Source organism: Ipomoea nil, unplaced genomic scaffold (assembly GCF_001879475.1).
Source record: "Ipomoea nil cultivar Tokyo-kokei standard unplaced genomic scaffold, Asagao_1.1 scaffold0900, whole genome shotgun sequence".
Taxonomy (NCBI): Eukaryota; Viridiplantae; Streptophyta; class Magnoliopsida; order Solanales; family Convolvulaceae; genus Ipomoea; species Ipomoea nil.
The window spans coordinates 2,329,318-2,343,752 of NW_017617328.1; the positions used below are offsets into that span (position 1 = coordinate 2,329,318).

The 14,435-nt window shown below is 34.8% G+C and overlaps 3 protein-coding genes across 3 annotated transcripts; 1 reads left to right on the forward strand and 2 right to left on the reverse strand.

The window, feature by feature from the left end:
* Nucleotides 1-4,550: 4,550 nt before the first annotated feature.
* On the reverse strand, nucleotides 4,551-6,093 carry LOC109179379 (WAT1-related protein At1g43650-like). The gene is made up of 3 exons (XM_019328875.1): nucleotides 6,034-6,093; nucleotides 4,978-5,135; nucleotides 4,551-4,883 (listed from the first exon to the last, which is right to left on the reverse strand). Exons 1-3 carry the CDS (start codon nucleotides 6,091-6,093, stop codon nucleotides 4,745-4,747), a joined length of 357 nt encoding a protein of 118 aa, XP_019184420.1. The 3' UTR covers nucleotides 4,551-4,744.
* A 190-nt stretch (nucleotides 6,094-6,283) lies between these two features.
* On the forward strand, nucleotides 6,284-9,192 carry LOC109179380. The gene is made up of 4 exons (XM_019328876.1): nucleotides 6,284-7,649; nucleotides 7,787-7,863; nucleotides 8,159-8,241; nucleotides 8,901-9,192. Exons 1-4 carry the CDS (start codon nucleotides 6,284-6,286, stop codon nucleotides 9,190-9,192), a joined length of 1,818 nt encoding a protein of 605 aa, XP_019184421.1.
* Nucleotides 9,193-11,019: 1,827 nt separating this feature from the next.
* LOC109179439 (wall-associated receptor kinase 5-like) lies at nucleotides 11,020-14,209 on the reverse strand. The gene is made up of 4 exons (XM_019328942.1): nucleotides 13,322-14,209; nucleotides 12,310-12,522; nucleotides 11,887-12,227; nucleotides 11,020-11,760 (listed from the first exon to the last, which is right to left on the reverse strand). Exons 1-4 carry the CDS (start codon nucleotides 14,175-14,177, stop codon nucleotides 11,065-11,067), a joined length of 2,106 nt encoding a protein of 701 aa, XP_019184487.1. The 5' UTR covers nucleotides 14,178-14,209; the 3' UTR covers nucleotides 11,020-11,064.
* Between the last annotated feature and the right edge of the window lie 226 nt (nucleotides 14,210-14,435).

Here is a 14,435-nt window from a genome sequence, read left to right on the forward strand (position 1 = left end):
CAACTCCTAGAGTTTACTCCGCCTCTATCAACTTCTTCTTCAGAGTTGAGGATTGAATGAGATTGATCTTTGAGTTTTCCAACACGGTGAAGTCTTGACTAGCTGGTGGCTGGATGGGTAAGCAGCGTGTACAAAGTTGCAAGACTTCTTCAAGGTTGTGAATGATATCAGATTTGCTTCTACAAAGAATTACACCTTGAATCACTGGATTACAAAAGCTTTTGAGATAGTGTTCTTAATTTAAAGAGCTTTTGTGAATGAGAGATTGATCGTTCAGAAAACCAGCCCCTTCTATCATGAAGAAGATGGGTATTTATAGGTGAGAAGAAATTCATCCGTTAGAGGGAGATGACATTTCAAACCTATAATCCAGTGGTTAATAACCGGAGAGCCTTGTGCATTTATGGCTTCATTTAATGCGATTGTACTTCATAGCCGTTGGAGACAAGCACTTTTGATTATTTTGTCTTCTAGCACTGAAAAATAGTACTTTGACATTTAATGCACCTTGGTAAGTGTGCTCCCGTTTCTAGGATATTTTTCTTCCTAGGATGATCTTCGGATTAGATAGATTGACACATTCTTCTTGAGTTGAGAGAAGATGTGTTGTCTTTGACAGTCATTAATGTCAGAAGGCTTATTTCGGTTTTAGCTTTCGGTTGAGAAGATCATCTTTCGTCGTCCAGACGAGTTGTGACTTTGCTTCATCAAGCTGTTCTTCTTTCGTCACAAGAAGAGACCTAACTAAAAAGATTCTTAACTCGGTTTCGTGTGTTTGTCTAGCTTAACACGAATTACATAATGAGTTAAGGTACCTTTTGTCTAAGACAAAGGTAACGAAAACAAATGACAAAAAGTTAGGGGTCTACTTCTAAGTTACATTGGTATCATCAAAATTCTAATACATGTGTTCCTAATAACCTCTTATTGAAATCTTCTTTATCATTTTACCATTTGTATGCTGAAAAAATTACCAAACATAGAATACATTGTTAGTTCCAATTTTTTAAAGAAAGTTTTTCAATCATAATATATAAACATTGTGTTTTGATATGTATTGAAAAAAATATTAGTTTCTACATGCTCATTCTTTATTTTGTGATTTATATATAAGATGCATTATATACAAGTTCAAAATTATTTAAAAAGAATATAATTAGCTATGCAAAGTCACATAGATATGTCACACTTTTTAGATCTCATGCTGCTATGTTTATCTTTACTAATAAAAACTATTCACATTCTTAACTGCAATGCCTATCACTATATGTAACACTTACTACCCATCACATTTGGAAAAAAAAAAAAAAAAAAAAAAAAACAGTTTGTATTAACTTTGTTTAAAAAATATATTACTCATCATATATTAACACTAACTTTGTATTCATGGAACATTTTTCTTTGATTCCACCAGGGGAATTCTATTTTGAGACAATTTAGCCTGTAAAACTATTTGAAGCAGACATTGATGCCTATTAGGAATATTTATATGCCTTATGGGCATGTGGGCATGCTTCAAATTAGAAGTACAGACTTAACTAATTCACTGCAACATGATAAATCATCTATACACGGTTTTGCATAGGCTTTTTTTTTTTTTTTTTTCCAGGTAGTGGACCACCTAATGGCAAACACTGAAGATGACATTCTAAATGGCAAACGCAGAAAATGACTTTCTAAATGGTTGGCTGGAAGATTGACAGTGTAATTGAGAATGTCAATTATTTATTCCTAAAGATAGTTTCAATAGAAAAGGGGAATATTAATATTATGTACCTCTGAATTATAATGAAACTTTAGTTTTGAACTAAAGTCTTTTGTACTTCTTCAATTGTTTATTTTGTTGTTCACAATACTGTGCTTTTCCCTTATCTTCATAGAAAAAAATAAGACTTATGAAATAGGTAGTCTATAAGCAAAATTCAAACTACTTAATACACATGCATGCCATAGAAAACCAATACTCATAAAAAACAGAAATCACATTAACAAAATAACATTGCAGTTTAAACAGTGTCTTCAGAATAAATCTAATTTGGTTTACAAATTGCATGAAATCCATGAATCTACATTTTTTTTAGCAAAAAAAGGAACCAAAATTAGGAATGAAAGAACTCATCTTAAGCAAACCCTAGGCGATATCCCAACATGGATAGTTATGCTGTGGGCTCGTGCCCAGCGTGCATCATGGGCACGGTAACGGTGCCGTCAGGCACCGTTATCTTCCCTTTTTTTTTTTTTTTTTTTTTTTTTAATTTAATTTCATACCGCTTCGTTATAGGAGCATATATTCACAGCTTTGTGTTCATAATTTCATAACTGTACATTCATAATTCCATAACTGTACATTCATAATTCTATAACTGTACATTCATAATTCAATAACTGTAAATTCATAATTTTTGAAGCTCTATGTTCATAATTGTAAGTTTATAATGTCAGAGTTCTATGTTCATAATTTCATAACTGTACATTCATAATTCCATAACTGTACATTCATAATTCCATACTGTATATTCATAATTCCATACCGAACATTCATAATTTTCGAAGCTCTATGTTCATAATTGTAAGTTCATAATTCCATAACTATACATTCATAATTCTATAACTGTACATTCATAATGTCATAACTGTATATTCATAATTTCATAACGAATAAGCCGTTAACGCCGTTTCGAACAATTTTTTTTTGTTAGTTAAAACAGCGTCGTTTTCCGTGAAAACGACGCCGTTTTAGCGCCGTGCGCACCTTGCAAGGTGCGCACGTGCGCATAGCATAATTTGCCTCCCAACATGCACCTGAAATGAAAGCCCAGATCTGTAATGAGGTCAGTTCGAAATGTATAATGTATTGAGCTTTTGCTTTACAGAGTGCATGAATCTACAATTTTTTAGGAAAAAAACGAACGAAAATACAAAGATTAAGAAATGAGTGCTTGAAAATTTACCTGAATTCATGGCTTTTTGAGTCAACACAGCAATCTTACGCCGGAATTTGTGATGCGAACTCACTACGGACGGTTTAGCTTTCGTCTAACGGTGCAATATCCAATTGCGAAGATCCGGCATAAGCAAAGAAAAAACCATGTCTGCTCCAAAGATCCGTTCCAAAACCATCTATGGAATAGTTGCAGGGTTTTAAGATTTGACTAAAAATCTCAGACTAAGTTCGGTATCCAATGGTGGTAACCGAAAATCATTACAAGAATTTGCTGATTGGATTGCTGCTATCGGTAATGCACTAGTACACAAATGAGTATATAAGTACAACTTTACACTACACCCCTTAATGAAGGTGTAGTGAAAAGTTAAAACAAATAAAAATCTACTACACCTTTAAAATAAAGGTGTAGTGGAAAGTAATTTCGAAATAAAAAATAAGAAATAAAAATCTTTCCGCGACACCCTCATACCGAAGGTGTCAGGAAAATTAAATATTAAAATATTTAATAAACTTTCCGCGGCACCCGCCTGGAGAGGGTGGCGCGGAGAGTTTATTATTATTTTATTAGAAAATAAAATTAATACCCTACCCTCCTCCTTAGCATTTTTCGCCATTTCAATTTGCCTCAGACTTGGAGACGACAGCGCACATTTTTCGCCATTTCAATCCTTCTTCGCGAAATACTCTCCTCCGTCCGCCTTCTTCGCCGGCGACGACAGCCATTCCGCCGCCCATCCTCTGCCGACGACAGCCGACAGCCGACCTTCCTCTCGCCCTCTCATTTCCAAGACCAGAACCGACCGTCATTCCCGCCACCGCTCTTCCTTCGCCGACGACAACAGCCGACAACCACCGCCTCAGCCTCAGCCACACTCGCCGCCGCCCTTCCTTCGCCGGATTGCCTCACTCGCCACCGCCACCGAACACCCCGTAGCTGCCGATTCCCAAAATAACCGGTAAGTTTTTAAAAAAAAAATTATTTTATATTAATTTATTTCAATTTTTTGTTAATTTATTTTAAATATTATTGTTATTGTGATATTAGTATCTTATTGACTATCTTATTGTGATATTAGTAGCTAAGATTGATTAGTGCTGATTATAAACTAGGTTTTAGGGCCTGTTCAGTAATGTGGAAAAAAAAATGGAAACATGTTTAGATGGAAAATAGAAAATAATTGGAAATGGAAAACATTTTTCCAAAATTTCCAACTTTGCAATGGAAGTAGGAAAAAACATGTTTTTATGTTTTTGTATACTGATGATGGGAGGTATTTATAGTATACTGCTTCATTGTTATTGTGATATTAGTCAATGGGAGGTATTTAGTAGCTACTGATGATGCCTTAGTATTGTGTTGTTAAAAAAAAAAAAAAAAAAAAAGAGGGAATTCGGATGCCAATCCAATCATGTGGATATTTAGTACAAATAAAAGTGGACAATCATTATTAGTTCTTCTGAGTTATTTTTCACCATAGCGTAACATCAAGTTTTTTTTTCACAAATATCTAGGAAATTAAATCTGTCTGTATGTGAAATGGAGTTGGTTGGTTTGATGTATGTAGTTGATAATGTGGCTTCCATTATATATATTATTATCTGTGTTACGTTGTACAAATTAAAGATAATGATTCAGTTGTCTGGGCTTTTGCAAGAACATAGGTTTCTACCTAGTCCCCATGCATGTCTAGCAAGTTGCAAACAATACAAGACAAGACTCCATTGAAGAGAGGCTTTAGTAAAAGCTAGAAAATGTGCAACAATAATATCATATATCATATATGGATGTCTCATCAGTCACTGATGATGCGTAATGCACTCCATTTTAGTGTCTTTCATCTCATCTGCACCCTCTATTTTCTGGCCCTCTGCTTCCCAGTTCTGCCCCCATAAGAAGCTGTACAGTGCCCCTATCAGCAGTATTGCCCCACAAACACTGCCCACAGTTCCAGTGTTTAATTAGTTAGCTTTGTCAGTTCATTAATGAACAACAACCTATGCGCTTAATTAATTAAGGTTAGTTATTGTACCTTCCCAAGTAAAGCTTCTCCTTCCACAAAATTGCAGAAATGGTGGCAGTTATGATTAGTGATAATGGCGTAAACACTGCTATGAAGACTGGCCCTTTCTTCTCCACTGCCCAAAGCTGCAGCCAGTATGTAATACCACATGGACCACAGCAAATTGGCTAAGAGCATGAGTAAAGGACCCTTGACTTTGTTCAAGGGTCCTTTACTGATTATGCCTTTGTTCAAATGCCTTAGTCTATTCAGTTTACCATCTTGCTGTTAATCTTGTACTGCTTGATAGTGAGCACCTTGACTATTTAAGGGGGCAATGGGGGGGGGGCAATGGGGGGGGGGGTCATTTGTCTAGTAGACCATAACAAAATAAAATATGTAGTGCGTCTTTAATTTTATTTGTTTATTTATTTATGTTTTATGTTGAATGTAAATTGGGATTCTATGTTGATTTTTTAAGTGGGCATTCATAATCACCATGGAGCTGATTCAACTCTGGAAGAGGATGCTTCATGCTCTGGATCTATTCGGGTGGTCTCATGAACATGTAAGAAGGATCTTTGTAAGGTGGAATAAAGAGGATTCATCTTGATGGGTGGACCCTTGTGCTTGGTTATGACCAAAGGCCAAATGGCCTTGTTGTGTTTATAATTGTAAAGTCTTTTAAAGGCCTTGTAGATTTAGGCTCTTTAGCCTTGTGGTTTTGTAAGGCCATATGGCCCTTTGTCATTTAGGCCATCTTTGGACCTTGTTTTTGTAAGGCTTTGCCTCTTGATAACTTTTGCATATTGTCTTCTCTTCCCTTCACTTACCAATGTTGTGTGTGTTATTTGTAATAATGTTCTCTTCCTTTTTCTTTTTTTTTTTTTTTTTTTTTTTTTTTTTTTTTTTTTTTTTTATGTGTATTCATTGGGTGCCTGGGTGGATGTGGTAGGGAGACTGAAGGAGAGAGTGGAAGAGTATTTTCGGTGCGAGTACGAGCTGTTTGTTGAATTCGTTGGACTAATCAGGTTGGTCTTATTATTATACTGCAAAATAGTTATTTGTTTTTCTTTATCTGATTACTATCAGAATGGATGAAAGCATAGATAAACATGCAATACCTAACACACCAAAATGCAGCATATTCAAAGTAAACATCACTTGGATAAATTTTTGCTACTTTACCATATCAATTAGGACATTAATTATTCAGGGTTGGTACCTTGATTACAATATAGGTAATTTGATTACAATTAGGTTCCTTGATTACAATATAGGTAATTTGAAAATCAAATTACCTAATATCGTTTCATAGTATTATCAATTGACAGATATGGATCGGAGTTGGATGTATGAGAAACGCACTACACTCAAATTTATACAAGGGGTTCAAGAGTTTATACAATGTGCTGAAGAAAATAGAAACAAAAAGGCGGAAGATTTTATAACGTGCCCATGTTGTGATTGTAAAATTTTTAGAAGATATCGTAGTTCTGAGGAAGTGAAGATCCATTTGATACGCCGTGGCTTTAAGGAAAGGTACGAGCAATGGATATGGCATGGTGAAAGCTTACCTCCTAGTACAAGTGTTAGTAAGAATGAAGCTCAGGCATATAGTGAAACTCATGCAGAGAATGAAACTCATGTTAGCAATGATAAGGGTGATGAAATTAATGACCGAATAGATGAAATGATGTGTGATATGCAAGAAGATTTTAGTGAAATGCCTACTGAATTTAAATGTTTGTTTGACAATGCTGAAAAACCTTTGTTCTCTGGGTGTACCAAATTTACCAAATTATCAGGTGTGCTTAAATTATATAATTTAAAAGCAAAGAATGGATGGAGTGATAAGAGTTTCACGGGATTATTAGAAATACTAAAAGACATGCTTCCTAGTGAAAATGAAATTCCAATTTCAACCTACGAAGTAAAGAAGTTGTTGTGTCCGTTGGGTATGGACATTGAGAGGATACATGCATGTCCAAATGATTGTATATTGTATTGGAAAGAATACAAAGACTTGCATGTGTGTCCAAAGTGTAGCTCATCACGTTATAAAATGAAAAATGTTGGTGATGTGTGTAAGGATAAGAAAGGTCCAGCAGCGAAAGTTTTATGGTATTTACCTGTAATACCAAGATTTAAACGCATGTTTGCTAATCCAAGGGATGCAAAAAATTTACAATGGCATGCTATTGGGAGGAAAGACGATGGAAAACTAAGACATCCAGCCGATTCACCACAATGGAGGAATATTGATAGGAGGTGGCCTGAATTCGGTAGTGAAAACAGGGATCTTAAACTTGGATTGTGTACTGATGGAATGAATCCTCATGGTAACATGAGTAGTCAACACAGTACTTGGCCTGTCCTTTTAGTAGTCTACAATCTTCCACCTTGGTTGTGTATGAAGCGGAAATACATCATGTTATCATTGTTAATATCAGGGCCTAAACAACCAGGAAATGACATAGATGTATATCTAGCGCCACTTATTGAAGATTTAAAAATGTTGTGGAATGAAGGTGTGTCGGTGTATGATGCTTATAGTCGAAGCAGTTTTACCTTACGTGCAATGATCTTTTGCACCATAAATGATTTTCCAGCTTATGGTAACCTATCAGTTTATACTACTAAAGGAGCTAAGGCATGTCCTATTTGTGAAGATGGAACATCCAATTTATGGTTGAGTAACAGTAAAAAGAATGTGTTCATGAGTCATAGGACATTTCTCCCAATTGATCATCCTTAAAGAAGAAAAAAGCTTTCAATGGAATGTTATTATGTTATTTATAAATTTATAAATTGATATAAATGTTTATTATTAATATAGGGCATTTCGATCTGTTCCTGCACGAAGCACTAGAACGATTCATTGGAAAGAATGCAGAGTATGAAGTTAAAGTTAAAGTTTTAATATGAAATTTAACCTTTATTTTTATTTATTTTGATATGATCTTAATATGAATATATATATATATATATATATATATATATATATATATTGTAGTGTCCACAACAACCTGGAGGTTCTGAATGTGGATATTATGTAATGCGATACATGTACGAAATTGTTACTAAGCATTCCAAACTTAATTGTCTAGATGAGGTAAGTAATTTAAATACAACAATATGTATATTTAAATTAATATTTATCAATTAACATGCATGTTAACTAATTTGATTAATTAAAATATTTTTGTAGGTATTTGAAGATGCACCCTACTCCATCAATGAAATAGATGAAGTTCGTGAGTTGTGGGCACATTACTTTAGTAAAGAGTGCGTGTAACTTTATTTCGTTTAAACAGTATCTTTATTATTATTAACTTATGTTTATGTTTTGTTAAACAATTTCATGTATATCTTGATTTCAATTTTAAATGTGTTGATAAGTATATTGTAGTGTTTTATTGTGTTGATTATTAATTGTGGAGTATATATATAGTTATGTTTATGTTCATATTTATTAGAGTTGGTTTGAAAATCATTGTGAATAGATAGTTTAATTTTTTGTAATTAATTTTGTATTTTTTGGGTGAATTTGAAAATAAATTATGTACAGGTTTTGAGCAAATAATGGGTAATAATCAAAATTGGGATAAAATAAAATAAAAAAAAATTAAAATTTCCGCTACACCCTCTCCGGAGAGGGTGTAGCGGAAAGTAATATATATAAAAAAATAAAATTGTTTCCGCGTCACCCAAGGTGACGTGGGTGCCGCGGAAATCAATTATTAAAAAAATAATATAATACTTTTCGCGGCACCCTAAGACTAAAGGGTGCCGCGGAAAGTCTATATTAAAAAAATTAAAAAAGTTTTCCGCTACACCTTGTACGGGTGTAGCGGAAATCCAGTGCTTTCAGCGACACTGGATTTCGCTACACCTGCACAGGTGTAGCGGAAAGCATTTTATGGGTGTAGTGGATATCTTTTTTTTTGTAGTAGTGATGGAAAGATCGGTAGTCGAAATGATGGTTATGCAAAGGTTGAAATACCAAATCATATGTTATTGTCATCAGAAGGGGATCATATTGAAACAATTGTGAGAAATACATTTCCTATGTTTGTGAATCAAAATTCTAACCCGGAACATCTTCAAGGTCGTGCTATATTAGCACCAACCCTAGATGTGGTCAACTCAGTTAATGAATATATGAGTGCGTTGCATACTGCTGAAAACAGGACATATTTTAGTTTTGACGCAGTATGCAAAGCGGATGCCAACAACGTATAATTGGAGATGTACACACACCGGAATTTCTAAACGGCATTAGAGTTTCAGGTCTACCAAATCATACGCTGACTTTGAAAATTGGGTCACCGGTCATGTTGATGAGAAATATCGACCATTCAGTTGGTTTGTGCAATGGTACTCGGTTGGTAATCACAAAGTTAGCAGACCATGTTATTGAAGCCGAGATAATAACTGGTTCTAATAAAGGAACAAAAGTGTTGATCCCCCGAATGTCCATGTCACCCTCCGATCCAAGATTGTCATTTTAGTTTCAACGAAGACAATTTCCATTGATGCTATCATATGCAATGACCATAAACAAAAGTCGAGGACAAACGTTGTCTCAGGTCGGATTAATACTAAAAAAACCGGTTTTTGAACATGGTCAGTTGTACGTGGCTCCATCTCGGGTTAACAATCCAGATGGTCTGAAAATATTGATATTAAAAGACTCAAGTTCAATTACTACATCAACCACTAATGTTGTATAATGAAGTTTTCAATAATTTGTAATTTTGTAAATTTTTTTTTTTTTTTTTTAATACCATAACATTAATTTCAACTATTTGTAATATACCGTTTACATATTTTTTTTAGTTCAATTTCCAAACAGAATTCATTTATATATTATAAATTATAACCTCATTATTTCACACAATTTATAATATAACATCCATAAAATTAATACTTTTTAATTTATATGCCGTACAGTGCACGGGTCAATTACTAGTAACAAATAAAAACACTATCATTTACGCGCCAAGCTGTGAGTAATTGTTCCCTTCACGCACAAAAGGAGCAATAGTTTTCTCCACTTTTTCTATTCCCCACAAAAAACTTTAACGTGTAGGAGATTTATTACTATTATTATTATTACTAGTCTTTTCTATGCGTGATGCGCAAAACTAAGTGCCCAACATTAGTATTCAATGTTAAAATCATAGTAATAATTTTTTAAAATTAAAATTTTATAAAAATTCATAAAATTTATAGTTGTAGAATTCATATTATATGTTAAAAAGTATATTAATAATTATGGTATGGTTAATAATTTATTTATTACATATTCTAATATAATATCAACATATATTATTACAATTAAAGAATGTAAGAAAATATATGTTGGATGCAAGTGCATGGTAATAGTAATGGAAATAGATAATGGAAGTTATAACGGTGGGGGTATTGTTGTCCAAAAAATTATATAGTACAACATTTATAGCTTAATGTATAAAAAAAGATAACAGAAAAATGGACATAAATGAAGGGTACCAACCTTCATTCACACTTATTAGATTTTTAGATTAGATTTAGATTAGATTTGAAAAAACCCCTCCCACCATCAATTAAAAAACCCACACCAAGTTTTTTGTTAAGCAAAAAAATCATTATTATGGTTACCCTAACAAATGAAATTGCTACATGCATGATGCACCTAACACATTCCTATTTTTTTTTTCTTTTATTTTGAACATGAATTTTTTCTTTTCTTTTTGAACAAATAAAACTAATGTAAAAAATATATCGTGAATGTTCACAATTTACATATTGAATGTTTACAATTTACATACTGAATGTTCACAATTACATACAGAATGTTCACAATTTTTATATACTAAATGTTCACAATTTATATACTGAATGCTTACGATTCTATATACTAAATGTTCACAATTTATATACGGAATATTTACAATTTGAATTGAGAACATTCATTATATAAATTGTGTATTTTGACTCAGATCCACCTTGCAAGATAGATCTGAGTCCATGGCATAACTTTCGATTTTATTCCATGTGCACTTTCTAATAGTGAGTATGGTGTAATGGTCACAAAAAAATGACTAATTTATTGAAATGGACAAGTTACAATTATCTTCCATAGCGGCTAGATAGTGGTAGCTCCAAATGATCTTTTAAGGAAATTGATTGCTTCATAACTAAAGCCTGTGATTCTATGGAAGTCTCTGAATTATTAGCCCATGAATGTTTAGTTGCTCTCCTCAATCCACCTAATTCCATTGCTACTTCCTTCATCTTTGGCCTATCGTCCCCTTTAAAATACAAACACCTTTTTGCAAGTAAGGCAACCTCTTGTAACTCCTCAGTAATGTTTTCCTGGCATAAAATGTTTCCATCAAGAATCTTGAACAACTTGTTTTCTTTTAACAATGAAAGAAAATGTTGAGATAGATTTCTCTCCAACTCTGGGCCATCAAAAGATATGGCCCTCTTACTTGTTAGTAATTCTACAAGGACAACTCCAAAGCTATAAACATCACTCTTTTCTGTTAAATGATGAGTTTGCATGTACTCGGGATCTAGATAACCAAATGTCCCTTGCACCATTGTTGTCAATTGAGTTTTATCTTGAGGAACTAATCTCGATGCACCAAAATCGGATACCTTGGCAGTATAATCATTATCGAGGAGAATATTCACAGATTTAACATCTCTGTGGATGATGGGAGGAGAGGCTGCAGAATGCAAATAAGAGAGTACTTCAGCGGTTTCTGTAGCTATTCTTAAACGAGTCGACCAAGGTAACACCGATGCTTTGTCTTTGTTCTGTATATGCTCAAACAACGTTCCATTACTTATGAACTCATAAACTAGCAACGGAACTTCTGTCTCTAAACAACAGCCAAAAAGTTTGACTATGTTTTTGTGATTGATTTGAGAGAGCACAATTACCTCATTGATGAACTGCTCGACTTGGGTTGTGTCCATTATTTTGGACCTTTTAACAGCTACTACTTGACCATCAAGAAGGTGTCCTTTGTAAACAATGCCAAAACCTCCTTGACCAATAATTTTAGTTTGGTCATAGTTGTTGGTGGCTTTTTCAAGTTCCTGGGCAGTGAAAATTCTTGTTGTGCTGGAAGATGCACCACCTTGGACAATCCTCTGTTGCAGAATCAGTCCTCCATTCTCTCTAAAAAATTTCTCCTTCATTTGTACTGATTTTCTCCGCCGATGCTCCCAGTACAGAGAAAAAACAGTGATCAGCAGCACTATCATGCCTAAAGCGACACCTGCATTTCTTGATTTCTTAAACAAGTGTTGATGGAAATATCAAATCAGGTGAAGAGTTTCGGAATAGGAAAAGATGTTTACCCATAGCTACGAAGTTCACTCTGTTAGACGAATGGCAGCCTTTTCCATTATTATCTTTGCATTCATATTTAATAGGTAATTGGCAGCCACCGCCTTTCGCATCGTCAATGTAACCTGCCTTGCAAGTGCAATTGTAACCGCCTAGTGTATTGAAGCAAGTGGCGTTTTTGGAGGAGCAGTCGTTCTGTCCATCATCTGCACATTCATCAATATCTGCATATATAGGCAATAACAAGAGATTAGGAGGTGTTTAACAATTTGCTGATAGCTAGTAATGTTGCAAAAATTTGGCATTGTGTATCATCACCATAATCGGTGGTCTAGGCGGTTGGCTGGCCAGGCGGCTGACTAGGCATTCTAAGTACTGACCGCCAAGGCCTCCTAGACACCAACTAGGTCGCCTAGTATGTCAATTAACTATTATTCCATTCTTTTTCGTATGAGTTATTATTTCACTCAAAAACCAAATTATTCTGAACGAAATAACCCTTAATTGTTCAAACTCTATGTTTTTAGGTTAATATTTAATATTTTTGTATTAACTATTAAATTATTAAATAGTTTATAATTATAAGTCATAAAATTTTTTAAAAAGTTTCAACAAATTTATAAAAATAAAAAATAAAAAATACACGGCGACTAAGCGCCGATTAATCCCTGCTTAGGCGTCCCGAGCCTACGTGAAGCGCCTAGCAATTTTTTCAACATGACTGATATTTTTTTTTTTTTAAATGCTACAGACTCTATTACATTGTAGTATCTGTTCAAATATACTTTCTCAACCTAATAAACACATAGATTCCACAACGCCTCCACTGAGGCTCGATCTAATGGCCTCGCACATGAGTGAGGTCACTACATGACAGATAGTTGATTGAGTTAGTTAATAGGGGATATTTGATTGAATTAGTTGGTTTGACCAACTAAGACTGCGCTGTTATGTGGCTATACAAAAATAAGTAATGGAATTGTACATATAAAGTTTAGATGAGACTAGACAGTATGTATGTACCTAGGCAACCAGGATGGAGATATGGATTGCCTTCATAACCCTTCTCACAAGCGCATCTGTATCCCCCATCAGGACCTTCAAAAGGGACACATGTGGTGTTACCTTGGCATGTTCTGCCTGAGTTACTGCACGTATCGTTGAAGATGACCCAATCAATTACCATTGGCATTCTCTGCACTTCCCATTGTTGGGTAAGCATATCGGAGGAGAAGTGGAACTCGTCCTTTTTCACCACAAAGGCATAGCTACAATCAGTAATAATGCCATCTGTTTTCGTCGCCTTGGTTTCCAATTTAAAATTCAGGTTCCTGGTCACGATAGGAATGTCATTCATCTGGCAACACCCGATTCCCGAGCAAGTCCCATTTGGCACACCTTGGAAGCGGTTACAGGTGGCTATACAACCAATTTGGTACGACCGTCCATTGTCTTCTCCCAAGACAGTGGCAGTAGTGCTGCAGCCCACAGCGATGAACTTATTGGCGGTCTGGTTGACGTACTGTTTTGATAATCTGATCCATGATGATTTGTCCTGTGGGCTGTTACCTTCATCGCAATATTTAGCTATGTGTTTCATCACGATCAACTGCCCTTCAATTGATATCCTTCTTACCCGTAGATTACCGTGCCCTAACAATGGCGTAGGAGAACCATCAATGGAAGTGGCGCAATTGATGAAGAAGTCTGAGTTTAGAGAACAATCTGGGGTCAAACCAAAGGGAAATGGGATGCTTACGTTCCCACAATGATCATCACAGTTGGGTTTGGCTATGGGATAATTACTTTTTGATGGGGCGGCAGTAGGAGCAAAACTTATTACTGCCGACAACACAAGAACTGCTGCAAGGAAGCTCATATTGTTCGACAACACTACAAATGAACGTTTGGTCTGTGTTGGATTATGGATGTGTAACTTGGTTTACAGCTACTATATATGCAATTCCTTGCACTACTCTTGAGGGAACACTTTAGGAGACTTTTCTTCCAGTTCTACTAATATGCATTTTCAAATTCTAATATATCACTTTTACTTCATGACGTGACAAACAAGAATAGATTACTTTTTCAAAGTGGGTAAATCCCTTGTAGACATTTGGCTCTTATCTGTCAGTTA

What these genes read in the sequence shown, in the direction of transcription:
- LOC109179439 (XM_019328942.1), bottom strand. Translation starts at nt 14,177, where the DNA reads ATGAGCTTCCTTGCAGCAGTTCTTGTGTTGTCGGCAGTAATAAGTTTT. An exon ending in TCTCCATCCTGGTTGCCTAG is followed by an intron (nt 12,523 to 13,321) that starts GTACATACATAC and finishes CTATATATGCAG; the next exon opens with ATATTGATGAATGTGCAGAT. An exon ending in AGTGAACTTCGTAGCTATGG is followed by an intron (nt 12,228 to 12,309) that starts GTAAACATCTTT and finishes CAAGAAATGCAG; the next exon opens with GTGTCGCTTTAGGCATGATA.
- LOC109179380 (XM_019328876.1), top strand. Translation starts at nt 6,284, where the DNA reads ATGGATCGGAGTTGGATGTATGAGAAACGCACTACACTCAAATTTATA. An exon ending in CAATTTATGGTTGAGTAACA is followed by an intron (nt 7,650 to 7,786) that starts GTAAAAAGAATG and finishes TTATTAATATAG; the next exon opens with GGCATTTCGATCTGTTCCTG. An exon ending in AGTATGAAGTTAAAGTTAAA is followed by an intron (nt 7,864 to 8,158) that starts GTTTTAATATGA and finishes ATATTTTTGTAG; the next exon opens with GTATTTGAAGATGCACCCTA.
- LOC109179379 (XM_019328875.1), bottom strand. Translation starts at nt 6,093, where the DNA reads ATGCTGCATTTTGGTGTGTTAGGTATTGCATGTTTATCTATGCTTTCA. An exon ending in TGCTTTCATCCATTCTGATA is followed by an intron (nt 5,136 to 6,033) that starts GTAATCAGATAA and finishes TCATGCTCTTAG; the next exon opens with CCAATTTGCTGTGGTCCATG. An exon ending in GAGAAGCTTTACTTGGGAAG is followed by an intron (nt 4,884 to 4,977) that starts GTACAATAACTA and finishes AACTGTGGGCAG; the next exon opens with TGTTTGTGGGGCAATACTGC.